The sequence below is a fragment of the Mercenaria mercenaria genome, chromosome 4 (assembly GCF_021730395.1).
Source record: "Mercenaria mercenaria strain notata chromosome 4, MADL_Memer_1, whole genome shotgun sequence".
Classification (NCBI taxonomy): domain Eukaryota; kingdom Metazoa; phylum Mollusca; class Bivalvia; order Venerida; family Veneridae; genus Mercenaria; species Mercenaria mercenaria.
Window position 1 is genome coordinate 15,396,051 of NC_069364.1, and position 16,577 is coordinate 15,412,627.

A 16,577-nucleotide genomic window follows, 5' to 3' on the forward strand; every position below is an offset into this window, starting at 1 on the left:
TACGGAAATGTGAAATAACAACCCCATAATTCCTCAGTTAATACTTGCCTACATTTGTAAACCTTTATGGAAAAAAACGTTTGTACTTGTGAAGATGCACTGCATAGACTGACGTGTTTAAATAAATGAACATTTAAAGACATATAAAATACAATCAGGTAATTTAGATAAATAACTTTCTCAAATGCATTCCTAGATAAGTTATCTCTGACCTTGGCAAATGTATTAACGTTTAAATTGAAACCGTGTCGGTATTTACTAGAGTCTTGCTGTTACACTCAAGACATGTATATTTCATCGGCTTATCAACGGAAAGTTAATTAAAGAAATATATACTCAACAGAAATGTCATGTCAATAGCCGTTAATTGTCTTTATCTTCATGAACTTGTTCTTATATCACTCTTTCTCCTAAATGTACTATGTGTACAATTGAAAGTTTCGAGTGTTCCAAACTTAGACAATATATTGAAAATGGGCGGGGATAACACGAATCGCGGATGCTGAAATGGGCGGGGACAACACGAATCGCGGATGCTTAAATGGGCGGAGACTACACGAGTCGCGGATACTGGGAGTCACTTGTGCTCGAGCGAATGGTATTTCACTGTTCTGAAAACAAGAAATTTGTTTGATGGAATACTTTGTGTAGTTTTTTGCTTTTTCGTTAATTCACACAAGTCTTGTTTTCGGTTAAAGTATTGCATATGTTAGGCTCAAAATTATAAGCAATAATCTACATTTTTGAGATATTTTGTGACTATGTAGCCTTTACAAAGGTATTATCGTAAAATGGGCATTAAAGATATGCACCTCCTATAAGGCAATGCACTGTGTCGTCCTGCCATGAAAATCTTCAGATATTTGTTAATTTAAATAAAGACAAAAAAAATCTTATAAGAAACTTTACCTTTCGACAAGTTTTGTCTCAATATTTAAACAATCGTTAGGGTCAAAATTTCAAATTAGTGATTTGGAATTTTCATTTCACTTCCGTTTCGCGGGTTGTGAAGGTATCATGCCCTCGCCCTCGCCCTCGTTTGATCATTGTCCGTCTGTCGGTGGGTCAGTAGGTTTTAGTTTTCCGAACAGTAACTAGATATTGTTTTGGCGTAAAATAGTCAAACTTCATAGGATCAATGCCTCTGTTCAATAGATAGGGAGTCTATATAGTTTGGAGGTCAGTAGCTCAACGTCATAAGGACCTATAGACTGAAAACTTTTCCCACTCTATAGCTAAAAAACCATTTTGGTCTACAGTGGTCAAACTTTTAAGTGGGATGAATGCCTATGCTCTTTAGATAACCTTATATTTTGGACCAAAGGTCAAGGTCACAGAATGAACGTCGAGAAGGAAAAGGTTTCTGTTCAATATCTAAATATTACACTTTAACTCGGATGATTGCCTATATTATATCTGGGGTTAGCACCAGTGACTTCGAGACTACAAAATTGTTTCCAGTCAGTGGATCAGTTTAGGCTGAGATCTACAATTGTCAACTACCTTTGGTCACGCAGTAAGTCCTATTGACTTAAGGACATTGACCTTGGTATTGAAAACCGTCAATGGTTTATTACTGAAGAATGTTTGGTCATATGACTTTCAAAATTCAGAAAATGATTGGCTTCAGTCATATTTTTCCTAGAATATTAAGTCAGCGGTCAAGGACACGTCATACAGAATACATGCAAATTTACTTCTGACAGACCATCATGGCGGACATATGTGTTTCAGAAACTGCTTTTGATTGTGTGTCGCTCCGTTTGCGAATGGAAGTCCAAATAAACTGAACGTGAAAACTACCTTATATAAAGCAATTTAAACACCTTAACAAAATAGTACATGTCAAAAGGCTGCAAAAATACAAAATACTCCAGGTTTCTGGTATATGATGCGGCAAGGGAGCGAACCCAAGACCTCCAGCACTCGAAACGGGCGCTCTACCACTAGGCTACCGAGGCGTTTGTTTTTTCATTTCTTTGGCGAACTATAAGCAGGGGTTCTGTTCTTTTCATACATATGGTACCAAAGCATTCAAAGTGCTCCTTTTGGCACTTAAATAAAGGTTTTGTTTTGTGATTTCAGGTGTAGAGTGCACGTGTTCTTCAATTTATCCTAACATGCATAGTGACCAAGGTTGGTATTGTGATTTGTAGGTTTTATGTTTGTTGTAATTAACACTGATATGAATGTAATTTTGAGTCGTACTGCCCCATATTCAAATATTGCTTTTCCATAAAAACAATCCAGTTGATCGGAAAAAAATGTATTTATCTATACATTTAATTACGAATATTTTATCTAGGACTTAATGCAGCATTTGTTCAGTTTTAGAAACCAAAGGAAAAAAAGCCAAGTGTTTTCCGCGCATGACGAATATGCTGTCAAAAAAAAAAATTAAAAAAATAAAACACAAAGTAAATACATGTGTGATTTGTTTAGTTGTTGTTGTTGTTGTTTGCACATGTCAGCTAAATGAGTGTGCCTTTAATTCAACGAAGTATCTCTGATACGTAACAGCGATTCAGTAATTTCCAAATAGTATTTTCTTTCTTTCGCCTCACGAGCTACAGCTTTCTCACACGATACAGATGCCGAAATATGTTGTAAATGATTGAAAGTGCTCCAAAGCGCAGCCTCTAGTGAACTTGGCTGTAATATTATAATCAAGTACTTTTTTCAATATCCATTTCAGTGGCAACCATGTGTAAAAACTCTGTCGTACAAGGCATATATCTTTTTATCGACGTGGATCTGGGCAACACAACAACTCTAGAAAGTGGTACCGCATGCAGGTGCCATATTCAAACACAACGTGGTAAAAAATTAACCGTCCGCTCAGACTTTACTGGGTACCAACGCAGCAAGTGTGGTACATCAGTAGACTTTACTGGCAATGCTATCGGCTTAAACACGATACTAGGGACACCTTGCTATTCGTACCAGTTTGGTGTGGAGACGCATACATACACAAACATCTCTGTGGGTTTAAGACGAGACTATGAGCCGTATAAATCAACTTATTGTGTTAGCTTGACACTAGGTAAGTATTCTGATTTTAATTTTCACAACTTTTGAATAGTTTTGAATTCGTCAGTATGTAATACGAATTCAGAAAAAAACTTACACGTAATAGAACATATTCTTTCATAAATTCCTACATTAATATACATTTGAGCCGCACCATGAGAAAACCAACATAGTGCGTTTGCGTCCAGCATGGATCCAGATCAGCCTGCGCATCCGCGCAGTCTGGTCAAGATCCATGCTGTTCGCTTTCAAACCCTGTTGGAATTAGAGAAACTGTTAGCGAACAGCATGGATCCCGACCAGACTGCGCGGATGCGCAGGCTGGTCTGGATAGATGCTGGTCGCAAAACCACTATGTTGGTTTTCTCATGGCGCGGCTCATTTAATAATACAAAATCTTAGTTAACATGATAGGTAAAACAATTCTTCTATACCTGGACTTAAAATTTACGCCTTCTATAACTTGAACTAACTCATTGCATACAACAAACGAACTGTGTCCTGCAAAGCAATATGGAGTGATATAGTCTTTACAACATACGCCTGAACTCATGCAGTATGTATAATTTACACCCTCTGTAATATGAACTCGTGCAGTATATATAACTTACATCTTTTATAATATGAACTCATGAAATATATATAACTTACACCGTCTGTAATATGAACTCATGAAATATGTATAACTTACACCCTCTGTAATATGAACTAATGCAGTATGTATAGCTTACACCCTCTGTAATATCAACTCATGCATTATATTTAACTTACACCCTCTTTAATATGAACTCATGAAATATATATAACTTACACCCTCTGTAATATGAACTCATGAAATATGTATAACTTACACCCTCTGTAATATGAACTCAAGCAGTATGTATAACTTACACCCTCTGTAATATGAACTCATGCAGTATGTATAACTTACGCCCTCTGTAATATGAACTCATGCAGTATGTATAACTTACGCCCTCTGCAGACTGAACTCATGAAATATGTATAACTTACACACTCTGTAATATGAACTCATGAAGTATGTATAACTTACACCCTCTGTAATATGAACTCGTGCAGTATGTATAACGTACACCCTCTGTAATATGAACTCATGCAGTATGTATAACTTACACCCTCTGTAATATGAACTCATGAAATATGTATAACTTACACTCTCTGTAATATGAACACATGCAGTATATATAACTTACACCCTCTGCAGAATAAACTCATGAAATATGTATAACATACACCCTTTGTAATATGAACTCATGAAGTATGTATAACTTACACCCTCTGTAATATGAACTCGTGCAGTATGTATAACTTACACCCTCTGTAATATGAACTCATGCAGTATGTATAACTTACACCCTCTGTAATATGAACTCATGAAATATGTATAACTTATACCCTCTGTAATATGAACTCATGCAGTATATATAACTTACACCCTCTGCAGAATAAACTCATGAAATATGTATAACATACACCCTCTGTAATATGAACTCATAAAGTATGTATAACTTACACCCTCTGCAGTCGGAACTCATTAAATATGTAAAACTTACACCCTCTGCAATCTGAACTCATGAATAGTAGGTATACCTGACGACCTCTGAAACCTTAGCAGATACAGTATCATTCAACATACACCTTATGGACGATGCAATTTGGATAAATACGAAGTCTGCAGCCGAACTAATGCAGTATGAAACACGTTGGCCTTCTGCAACCTGAGCTATCGCTAGATGTCCAAATACGCCTTCTGTAATCAGAACTAATGCTATAATGTATAGATTAGTATGCAATATACGCCTCCTGAATGTTTAACTAATGCGGTATAACATATAATAGTTTTAACCCGAGTTAATGCAGTTTGTTCAACATAAACTTCCATAGCCTGAACTAACGTAGTAAGAATATTCGCACTCTATCACTACGTCATCTGCAGCACGAAATGCGCCTTCTGCGGTATGTCCTTTGCATTCTACGATAATGCAGTTAGTGCAACTTACGCTTTCCGTCATATGTCTTCTGGAAACACTTCCGCACATCTTAGCATGAAATTGCCCCCGCGCTGATCGGAAAGCAAGATACTATTATCCAAGAAATACAAAATTAAGCTCGACTTTTCGATAAAACGGACCAACGGCAACGCGACCAGGTGTGCAGAAAAACATAACAGTCCGATGATAAGAAATAGGCTAAGGTATTTGTTAAATTAATCTACGTAATACAATAATATATACCAAAATTTGATTCATTCCAAAATCCCTTGATTAATTCTAATATATGCACTTTTCCAACACGTTTTTATCCGATCAAAACTTGGCCGCATTTTTGTACTGATTACCAAAATGCGTTAGTATCACTTTGGTGCAAAGTGCATCTACCTACAGTCTGACCAAATACGCTACCAGATACGCTACCAGATACGTTACCAAATACGCTACCTGATACGTTACCAAATACGCTACCAGATACGCTAAAATCAAGGCAAGACCAAGGAAATGATCATCATCGACATTTTCTTCTTTGTATACACACAATACTGATAAAATGTACATGGACTGTCTTAGATTCTGCAATAAAGGCCAAATATAACTAATAACTGAAGTCAATTCAAAATGAGCAATGATGAGAAAAAACAGGTGTAACATTAACGGCGGAAGAAATTTGGAATATACATTTACTTTCTGTGTTTAGATTTTTGTGGTGCTGGCTTTTTCCAATGTAAAAGCGGCAATTGTATTCCAATAAAATGGCGCTGTGACGGGGAACATGATTGTGCTGATATGTCTGATGAGGAAAACTGTGGTAGTAGTAAGTCAACCGTTTGGTGCAGGATAATTCTGTACTATACCCTTGGAGGAATTGTACTGTATATAGAAATTGTTCGTCTCTGTGGTGTTGGGTAAACAAAGAGATTTTGTGCTATCCGTAATGCAACGTTTTTGGTACATTCATTGGCTAAACTTACACGAGGCAACTGATACGATAGGTATAAGCGTATTTATTTGGAGAAATTAGTGGAAAATTGTCTAAATGTCTGGTTGTTGATATATCAAATGTACAAATATGTGTACTTATATATAATATGCAGGAAATTGTATTCAACCTCAGTGTTATGTGTTATATTATTCGTGATAGAAATACGCAGGCATACATATATATGGTAGTCAAATGCACTTATACGCAATTTATTTATGATAGTGTTTTTAATTTTAAAGAAAAAAAGGTCTACGAGGTATTGTCAATCGTCGACATCGTTTTCGGTGTGGGTTTTGAGTTTTGTTAAGGTCCACCTTTTCTCGGAAGCTAGCTTTGAAACTTTGCACACTTGTTTATCATCATGAGGTGAGCAAGTATGTCAGGAACTATAATCTCAATTATATATTTTAAAGAATTATAGCATTTCATGTAGTAGAAATTGATTTTTTTTTCTTTAAATATTTTGTTTATGTCCATCTTTCGAGCGATACCTTTGAAAGTTTGTATACTTATTGTCATTAGATTTGTAAGTAGGCCACGGAACATAACTCTCTTGCATTTTGTCAGATTTATGGCCTTTTTCAAGTGAGAGAATTGGCATTGCATGGTATGTTTACTTAGGTTTTCTTTTCTTTAGTAATATAACTTTGAATCTTTATACATTTATTCTTTATTTATATGAAGTAAGAATGCCATGAACCATAACTCTTTCCTTATATATAGCCTTATGCCAAGCGCTTGTTTATTATAAAACGTTCTATACCTTAAACTCGTTGAAATACGAACAAGTTACTTTACCCTTTTTTGATCGGTGTGCATGAATACATTTCAAAATGTTTTCAAGCTGTAATACTTATTCAGTTACATCCGATATATATTTCGCTTATCTTAAGTATTTTTGTCGTTACAAATCAGAGATTCGTCTTGTTTGACTGAAACATATTATTAAGTCGCTGAAACAATTGCTATCACATCGACTCTTTAAGTATTGGAATTTCTAGAGGTCTACATCTTAATATTCGAGTTAGAATACTTTTAACAGTGAGATTTTTACCCACATGCACTGATGCAGAACGTTCTGGATCTAAAATTCAGGAGACACGTGCAATCCAAGTTTAAAAGTAAGAATGTTGATCACGTGCTGCTATAGCAATAGTGTGTTCGAATAATTCATAGTCTTCGTTAAAATGTGTTCTTACAGAATATTGCAGTGATGATCAGCACCAGTGTGGCGACGGCTCGTGCATTCCTTCTGCCGAGAAATGTGACAACTTTCCCGACTGTGACGACGGATCGGACGAACTGTCATGCTGTAAGTTCATACTGCTGGAAATGGTTATATGACTTAATACCCCGTGTTCCTGTAAACGGCTTAAATGTTTTAGAACTTGTAACAAGATTATGCCAGGCCGTCATGCCGCCAGGCCGTTGACTTCAGGCCGCTGGGCCGCCAGCACGTTAGGCCGCTAACTTCAGGCCGGTAGGCCGCTAGACCATCAACTTCAGTGAAATCTATTTTTGTTCATTCTCCATTCTGATTAAGCTTTGTGTTTATATATATGTATAATATAACTAAATAAGTTTCTTGTGTCATTAATCCTTTTAAGGATATTTTCGCTTTACTGAAAAAACTTTATATGGGTTTTAAAACGATTAAAATAAAAACGATTACATACCCAGTAATTAGGTTCTCTTGATATTTAATAAATAGTTCCTTGGATATATCTATTTATATGTAAAGACGATTAAACACTATTTATACACTATATTTTCAGCAAGCATTGTGTGTGCTGAGGGCCAGATTCCATGTGACGATAACGCTTTCTGTATTAACACGTATGATAGATGTGATGGGGTTTACCATTGCCCAGACCAGTCTGATGAATTTCCAAAATACTGTAAGGTTTCTTTATTTAGTGATATAAATAGAAACAAAATAATGCAACTCTGCGAAAACCAACCTTATCTACAGCTTTGCGAACAGCAATGATCCGAATCCGTGCATATCCATCCGTTTATCCCCATATCCATAATTTACTTTTATCAGTTTCAGCACTTGTATACAACAAATAAGCGAATAAAGTGGATCCAGATGAGACTCCACAGAAGTGCAGGTTGATCTTGGTCCATACTTGCCACAAAGCTGTAAAGCGGTTCTTATTGATTGCCCCATGTGGTTCTGGGACGATCTGTGTATGAAAAGAATTGGAACCACTGCCTTACCCTTGCATGATCGCAAGAGGCGGCTAATAGGGTCTTAACACTTGGTTTTGCAGTAACTCTGTGATTCCAGCAGGTATGCAAATTTTGATTCCATACCTCATGTTTTTATTTCGATGTAAATGAGATGTGGAACCAAAATTTGTAGTCCTGTTTGGCGCCATATAACCTATACTGTGTTGGTGCGCCGTAAAACCCAAATAAATAAATATAATACTATAAGCAATGCTTACTTACAATCCTGTTTTCGTATTTATACGTTTAATGTCTTCTCTTTTTTAATTCCAATCGCTCCTGATGAGGATTTTTTATACTAAACAACCTGACCCCCCTCTCCTCTTGACTCGAATTCGGGATCTCCGAGTGGTGAGGATTTTTGTATGAAACAGCATGATGCCCGTCTGCGCATGATTCGAAGCTAGATTCCTCGAGTCTACCAAGTGAATTATGTAAGTCCGTAAACCATTTGAAAAATGATACCACGTAATCCTGTTCAGTAGATTAAAGAAAATACAAATATTTCAAGAATATTTAAAGTATAAAAGATGATAATGATGCAATATCATGCTGATGCAATACTACTGATATTTCAGGCTCAGGCAGCAACAATGGTAGTGTCAGTGGTGGTAGCGGAGCAACAGGTTTGTTGTTAATTGTTGTTAGCCGGGCTGGTATTTGAATCATACCTTTCCACGACTTCTAAAGGCCATACAAAAATGAAATAAAATTTACAAAAAGATCCTTTGAAAGCATAGAACACAACCAAGCAAATAAAAATAAAAATAAATAAAAATAAAAACAGATTCGGTTTGATTGAGTCTTTTCACAGGTTGTAATAAAATATGCAATGCCTTTTAGCACTGACTTAAGCGGAACTCTAATATACATATATTGAATGGACTCCATTTTTCGGGGAAAAACAGGAGATATAACAAAACTGCTAAACATCATTGGAAATAAAAATACAAGTTCTAAGTATATCATAAGTTAGCTGAAGTATGAATTTCCACTAAACTTAAGTAAATTAACCGTTACAGTTATGAAGGATTTGAGTACTAAGATTTAGAGGTGTAGTGTGTAATGTGGATATACGGAAAAGCAATATAATAGCAATCTCTGTTCGCATTAGATTGCCAGAAAAAACCGTCTTTCCCTTGTACGATAAAATCTCTCATCATGTTTTGGAATATTTTCTTTATTTTGTAATCGTAATCTTTTATCATTTTTGTTGAACAGATGAGCTACCACCACCGTTAATTACAGTCACGTGCGAGGAGAGCCCCTACCTTCCAGAGCCTACGACTACATCAACGACGACCACACCCGAGACTACCAGCACTACCTCTACAACTACCACAAGCACTCCTACAACATCTACTTCTTCTTCTTCTACCACAAGCACGCCTACCACATCTACTACTACTTCATCAACCACAAGCACGCCTACCACATCTACTACTACTTCATCTACCACAAGCAGGCCTACCACATCAACTACCACGTATACTTCTACTTCATCTACCACAACAACGCCTTCTACGACTTCAACCACGCCTACCACAAATTCAACCACGCCTTCTACAACTTCAACAACGCCTACTACTTCAACATCCACAACAACTACGCCTACTACAACAACATCCACTACAACAACAATGCCTACCTCAACCTCTACGACCTCAACCTCTACTACAGCATCAACTTCTACTACCACGCCTTCCACAACCACAAGCCAGTCTACCACGACTAAAACCACACCAACCGAAACCACGCCAACTTCCACTCAGACTACTACCGCATCCACTCCTTCATCCAACACTACAACTACAAAAGCCACAGACTCGCCAACAACAACATCATCAACATCAACATCTACCACGACAACTCAGCCAACAACTATACAGACAACAACACCAAAGCGTAAGAATTCTTTATTCTATATAACATTCATCGCATTTAAATACTGCGTAATTGGGTTTGTATTAAATGAGTGGAACTACTTCTTATAGACATACATTTTGTATAATGTAATGTTAGCGTATAGTGTAATGTGTTGATTGCATCAGTCTAAGAGTACAGTGCAAGTACCGGTAAAAAGGTTTTTCTTCCTCTGCGATGCTTTATCGTACATTATAGTACCATAACTGGAATTCAAACGAATATTGTTCCTGTATCAATGTCTGAAGATACAAAGTCAGTGCACAGTTTTGTTGTGATAATGCAGTAGGTTCATTATTTTTTTTACTTTAAATTTTTTTAATATCCCACAGCTAGGTGCAATATCAATTCACAATTTGAGTGCGGTAATGGTTCCTGTATTCCACTAACATGGCGATGTGACAGCCTAGAAGATTGTATTGACAAATCGGACGAGTCTGGGTGCTGTAAGTTAAAAAACGATAAAATAGCTGAGAATTAACAAATAAGGCCTTCGGGTGGTTTGTCGTCTAATTTATCACGGTTCATAGTTCAGATGCGCAGAAATTGAACTACGAGGATGTAAGCCCGAATCGTAAAATATCTAAGCATCTGAACGATGAACATGGTAAATTAGGTGTCAAGACACAAGAAGGCTTTGATTGTTTTCATTTTTATATGTTCATAGAAAGCTTTTGATAAAAATTAAGGTGGCTCTCATTTATCCGAGAAATAAAGCACAGGACGTCATGCTGCAATTTGACGCCATCATTGACAACAACATGGTTTCTTACCGGTCTATTTATCGCAGAATATACAAAGCTTGACCTTCTTCTTTGTTTAACTGGCAATGCAATCAAATCGAGCCATGTTAAAATGCATGAGTATATCATGTTCCTGTTAGGCGTTCATTAAACAATAATCTTAAAAACCTTTTGCAAAATATATCACTTCGTCAGGCTGTAACAACTGAATTTACATATCTTAATACTTTAAAAAATAAAGCTAAGCCAGCGAATCACAATAGTTTTAAACTACATTGTTTCGGTTTGTCATCAAGATATTCATCGTGCAATAAGATGCTATTTTCACCGTCCGTGCCGTAGTTTCTAGTTGAAGGCACCCGCCGCCCTTAACTTGCAGCAACAAGTCAGACTGGTGGAAAATGAACTTATAAACGTTTCAGGGGATGGGGGCGTATCTGTAGCTTTTCTGTAGCTTTTCTGCGTTTATATTTTACGCATGAACTTGCAAAGACATTTTACTAAACTGTTTTATTTTTTTAAAGTAAAAAATAATTAGCCTGTATCATTATAAATACAGCATATTTACCCGAAATCGACTTCCCGAAAGTTCCTTAATGGAACGAATCGCTATAAGCAAGTCTTGTCTTTAAATAAGTTAAATTGGACTTTTTTAATATTTGCGCTAGAAGAGAAACTCTATTCATATCTCAGATTTAACATGTTAAAATAATAGTTTAATTTATTTACTAGCAAGTTATGTATGTGGAGAAAACATGTTTCTGTGCGATGAAAGACGCACGTGCATAAAAGCCAGCGAAAGATGTGATGGAACTTATCAATGCCCCGATCTATCAGATGAGTTACCTAAATACTGTGGTAAGAATTTTTACAACATTTTACCATTATTTATCAACATTTGAGGTCAGCAATTTATAGCGAGGGTATCAAAATGTTTCAGGAGACTGAACTTCCTTCCAACGATGATTGTGTTAAGTGTCCCTTGTTTCGAACCAATTGTATCGCACCGTTATTTATTCGAAATATTTCTTCTTCTGAACGTACCAATATGATTGCTCACGAAAGTTCTTCTATCAAACTCTGAATGAATGCATGCAGGGCAGTAAACATTCATTGATTAAGGTAGTGGACCCGTTCTTTTCACTCGGCTATTTCCGTGTGGTTACGATTTCTTGTTGGGTAATTCGGATCCTTCGGATGTAAAGAGATCAACGCGCACATGATTTTACATAAAAGCCGGAGAATGCCGAAATCGTTTACGGAGAATACGGACTTTGCCGATTGTCATTACGGGTCCACTACCTTTAGCGCAATCGCCCATAAATAAATGAGCCGCACCATGAGAAAACCAACATAATGCATTTGCGACCAGCATGCATCCGCGCAGTCTGGTCAGAATCCATACTGTTCGCTAACAGTTTCTCTAATTGCAATAGGCTTTGAAAGCGAACAGCATGGATCCTGGCCAGACTGTGCGGATTCGCAGGCTGGTCTGGATCCATGCTGGTCGCAAACGCACTATGTTGGTTTTCTCATGGTGCGGCTCAAATGTGCTACTTCAAAAGCTGCGAGATGCTTTGATGCATAATACTTATATTTTTAAAGATTCAGTTTTTCTTAAAAATATATACTTTCATTTGCTTGAAATAGTCTTGGATTTCATAAAACTTCTAAAATATTTCCAAACAGTTGTATTACAGATGTATCATTCGTATTATTTTCGATAGATATATTTGTGTATTTTTTGATGATATAAAGGAAGTTTCATTTCTTCAGTTTCTTCAGTTTATTTAGTTTTATACAAATTTCAGAGAAAAAAAACTTGTTTACTTTAATTTTCAGGTAAACCAACATCAGCCCCTCTTAAAGAAGAAGACAGTTCATTAACAGGTGGGGTCTTTGTTACAAATATAAAACATTGCGGAACGTTTACTTTGTCGAAACAATACTCGAAAAGTTATTCTAGGAAATTTCAAAAGCTCTGACAATATTTTTTATATCTAGACTTTTGTTTGCTATCCTTATTAATAAATACAGCTTTTATACTTGCTACAACATCTTTGAAACATTTTGATTGAAACTAAAAAGCAACACGAGACAGTTACATTAGTGCCGCCTTACCGTGTTATTTTTTTTTTCATATTTATGATTCCTCTTTAAAATTTCAGCAGTACAATTGTACTGGAACTTAATAAGCAGTGTTTCAGAAGAATGAACATGACTGTGAAACTTTGTTTTTGCATTTGTTCCATCAGTACATTTCTATACATTATAATGATAAAGCTGCTCAAAATGATGGCCTAAGGGAGATAACTTCTGTTCTTTTTTTCAGCTATCATTGTTGGAGTTATCTGTGGCGCCTTGCTTCTGATCATGACTCTAACCTGCATCATATACTGGACCAGGTCAAGAAACTGGTGAGATCAATATAAATAAACAAACTTTACATACCATAAACAAGTCAGTCGTAAAATAACATTGCTTCAGTACTTTAAATAGACGTTTTATTACACAACTTACCACATTGCGTTACTACCACATTGCGTTCAAAGATGAAATATGAACTGTGATAAATTTGCAAATATATTGTTTTTCCCTTCCTTAGATTATTTTGTTTTAAAAATAAAACAAATAACTATGCAAGAAATATACATTGTCCTTTAATCAGGTACCTTACATCATTAATTAACTGTTCCTTTTTCGTTTACAGGAATAACAGGTAAGTCCTTCAAACAAATTTAACATATTAGTAGTAGCAGTAGCAGTATTAGTAGTTGTATCATATGTTATTACAAGTGAAGCTGTGTTTAACTTATACACAAGATGTACGACTGATTTTAGTTTCACTTAAGTACTTGTGCTAATCTCATTTTCTCGAATTGATAAGAGTTTATGGTATTATGAAATATATTGAATTTAAAAATTTGTTATTGAAAAACATAAACGCACATATTAAAATAGTTCGATGTTTACATGTAAAATGTGTGTGAACAGATCACCATTGTAGCTTACCCTATAGGCGCTAATTTACTATCTATTCACTATTCTGTGATATCTTTAATCATTTTGTGATATCATTAAATGTAGGTAGTAGTATCTTAAAATATAATGCATTTTATGATATCACTTATTTTCCGGCAACATATCATTAAATGTACTTTCTAATATCATAAACTGAAATTACAGATATCACAAAATAGAATATTGGATGACTCTTAAAACGGTTTTTATATATCCCTAATAAGATTAAATGATATCCATTTCTTTCATATTTGATATAAAAAAATGCATTTTACGATTGTTAAAAGATATCTCAAATTGTGCGTGTTGTACACAATAGCATAATTTTATATGTTCTGTCTTTTCTGAGATAATTATATCTAAGATATCGAAAAATACTATTATAATTTTGGCTTATCTAATCAAGATGGTAAAGGTCATTTCTATATTTATATAATATTAAGATGTCCGCACTTGGCACGGAAACGAGTAGCTACGAAAGTTTCGATGTGTCCAATGGGTGGAGAAAACGTTAAAGATAATGATGTTCTGTTTGCAAACCTTTTGGAAGACAATAAATTGAATTTTAATCTTTCTAGCCCAGAAATGGTAAGTTTACAGCAAGATTTGCTGCTTCGTTCTTAGAAGCGTGTTTATAGCATAAATCGAGGGGTGAATGCGAAAGAGTTCTAAGTGCTTCTTTATTTATATGCTCTTAGAACTCTTTTGCATTCACCCCTCGAAATATACACTTAGTTATGATTGACAGTTTAATGAGTTGGACATGTTCTTTTTTTATTATTCCTTATTTTATTTATTTATTTATTTATTTATTTATTTATTTATTTTTGGAGAGGAGTTGTGATTAAGTGCATATACTTAAGCTAACAGTACTTCTTTCTAGTAAAGGATGATGTGTATACATTCTTCCTTCTTATGTCCTGTAAGTTTTTTTATCATTTTTGTGTCTACTCCATATTGATAAAGAAGTTGTTGCTAATAAGTTTACACCAGATCTGAAATGCTACAGCAGATTTTTAAGAACTATTTCTGAAGTCATGCTCACTATGCTAATAATCGCGGCTTATCAAATTTCATCTACTATTCTGAGCGGCTTTAAGTCAAAATGAGCAGCTGAAGTCTAAATGCTATATAGGTGTTGTAAAGAGTAAAGGTTTTTTTTTTTTAATTTTTATAGTTTCATATAATTCTGTTTAAGAAATGTGTTGCAGTTTTATTTTGAATGATATGAATGTTTGAATACAAGTGTAATACTTTAATAAAGAATGGATATGATACAACGGGGTTTATCTGGAGATGAGAGTGAAAGTGTTTCGGTATGAACATATCGCCGCTTTAAAAAGAAATCAACGTTGTAACGGGGGTTTACTTGCAATATCATGAAAGTACCATTTCATTATACTTTGTAAGCACCTAGTGATCAACCAAAGTTATAGTTAGTACTTTACTATTATTGCTTTTTACAGAGGTCGGTATTAGGATTTATCGACCTGCAAAAAGTGATATCGACCGAGGGCGTAACCCAAATTGCCATCACTTTTTTCATGTTGATAAATCTGCATATTGGTCAAACTGAAAGGCAGCAATTGTTTTGTTTTTAAAATCAGACAACTCTTAGGTTATCTGAGAAAAAAATCTTGAGATTGGTAGCGGTTGGTCATTTTTGAAATGTTCTAGTCTTGAATGACCTTAAATTGTGTATAACGTCGGCATGTTGTGACGTCAAAACGTTATGACGTCACTACAATGCGTAATCTGGCTCGTCCTACGAGTCAGTATGACTTGTCATCATTAATCATTGACTGTTAACTTAATAATTAAGAATGATCACTTGTGTATACTATAATAATACTGCATGATGTTCACGTGTGTTTCAGAGCTGATAGATATGCGATGAATCAAGAGTCAGAGAAGCCGGTTTCAACAGACAGCGCATACGCATCCCCTGCATTTCATACCCCTACAGTTCATATTGTACCCACGACTAAAGAAGCCCCAACACATATCTGGTACCCTTCGTCGAGCCCGAAAGGCCAACTGTCAGACTTATATGTTGTAGAACAAATTGACGGAAATACCGGAGATAAACATTATATTCAGACACAGTAGCAGACGATTTAAATCATTGTTCATTATGTGTTTTTATGGTCTTGTATTGTATGATCAAAACAAATTTTGAGACTTTACATGTATATGTTGAAGAGTTGTTAAAGCTGCTTGTCGTCCAAGAAAATAACGTGCATTATACTAACATCTTTGGTGGGTAACAGTTCTCAAATGTTAGTTGTTTACATTTTGGTTTTTGAAGATCTGGATAATGCAGAAGTAACTAAAAGACCAGAAGTATCACGATTTATATGTCCTCGATAAATACTTGATATATTTTCTCCTGAAAATCGCAGTCAAAGCTAAAAGTGACAAATTAATGCGTAGAGTGATTTCGAGGTTTTTATATAACGTGTGATAAATAGCAAATCCAAATATCAGTTCCGGAAAGAATCGTTTATAAAAATTTCTTCATATGTGTAAAAAGTAAATTTATATGCCATTTAAATGTGTAGACACAGTCATGAACATATATCATTAAATTATATTTTTAAAAGTATTAATGATATATATTTTTAACAGGAA

At 35.3% G+C, this 16,577-nt stretch overlaps 1 protein-coding gene across 7 annotated transcripts in view; it reads left to right on the forward strand.

Annotated features, from left to right (window-relative positions):
* Positions 1-16,577, forward strand: part of LOC123551061 (integumentary mucin C.1-like) — a 76,424-nt gene extending 59,847 nt beyond the window's left edge. For all 7 annotated transcript variants that reach the window (XM_053540537.1, XM_053540538.1, XM_053540536.1 and 4 more), the window contains exons 2-13: positions 2,086-2,136; positions 2,696-3,043; positions 7,226-7,336; positions 7,800-7,922; positions 8,838-8,885; positions 9,481-10,164; positions 10,515-10,628; positions 11,658-11,783; positions 12,768-12,815; positions 13,258-13,342; positions 13,636-14,534; positions 15,824-16,577. In XM_053540537.1, the coding sequence (XP_053396512.1) occupies positions 2,086-2,136; positions 2,696-3,043; positions 7,226-7,336; positions 7,800-7,922; positions 8,838-8,885; positions 9,481-10,164; positions 10,515-10,628; positions 11,658-11,783; positions 12,768-12,815; positions 13,258-13,342; positions 13,636-13,648 (1,751 nt within the window). In that variant the 3' untranslated portion in view covers positions 13,649-14,534; positions 15,824-16,577. The remainder of the gene's footprint in view (positions 1-2,085; positions 2,137-2,695; positions 3,044-7,225; positions 7,337-7,799; positions 7,923-8,837; positions 8,886-9,480; positions 10,165-10,514; positions 10,629-11,657; positions 11,784-12,767; positions 12,816-13,257; positions 13,343-13,635; positions 14,535-15,823) is intronic.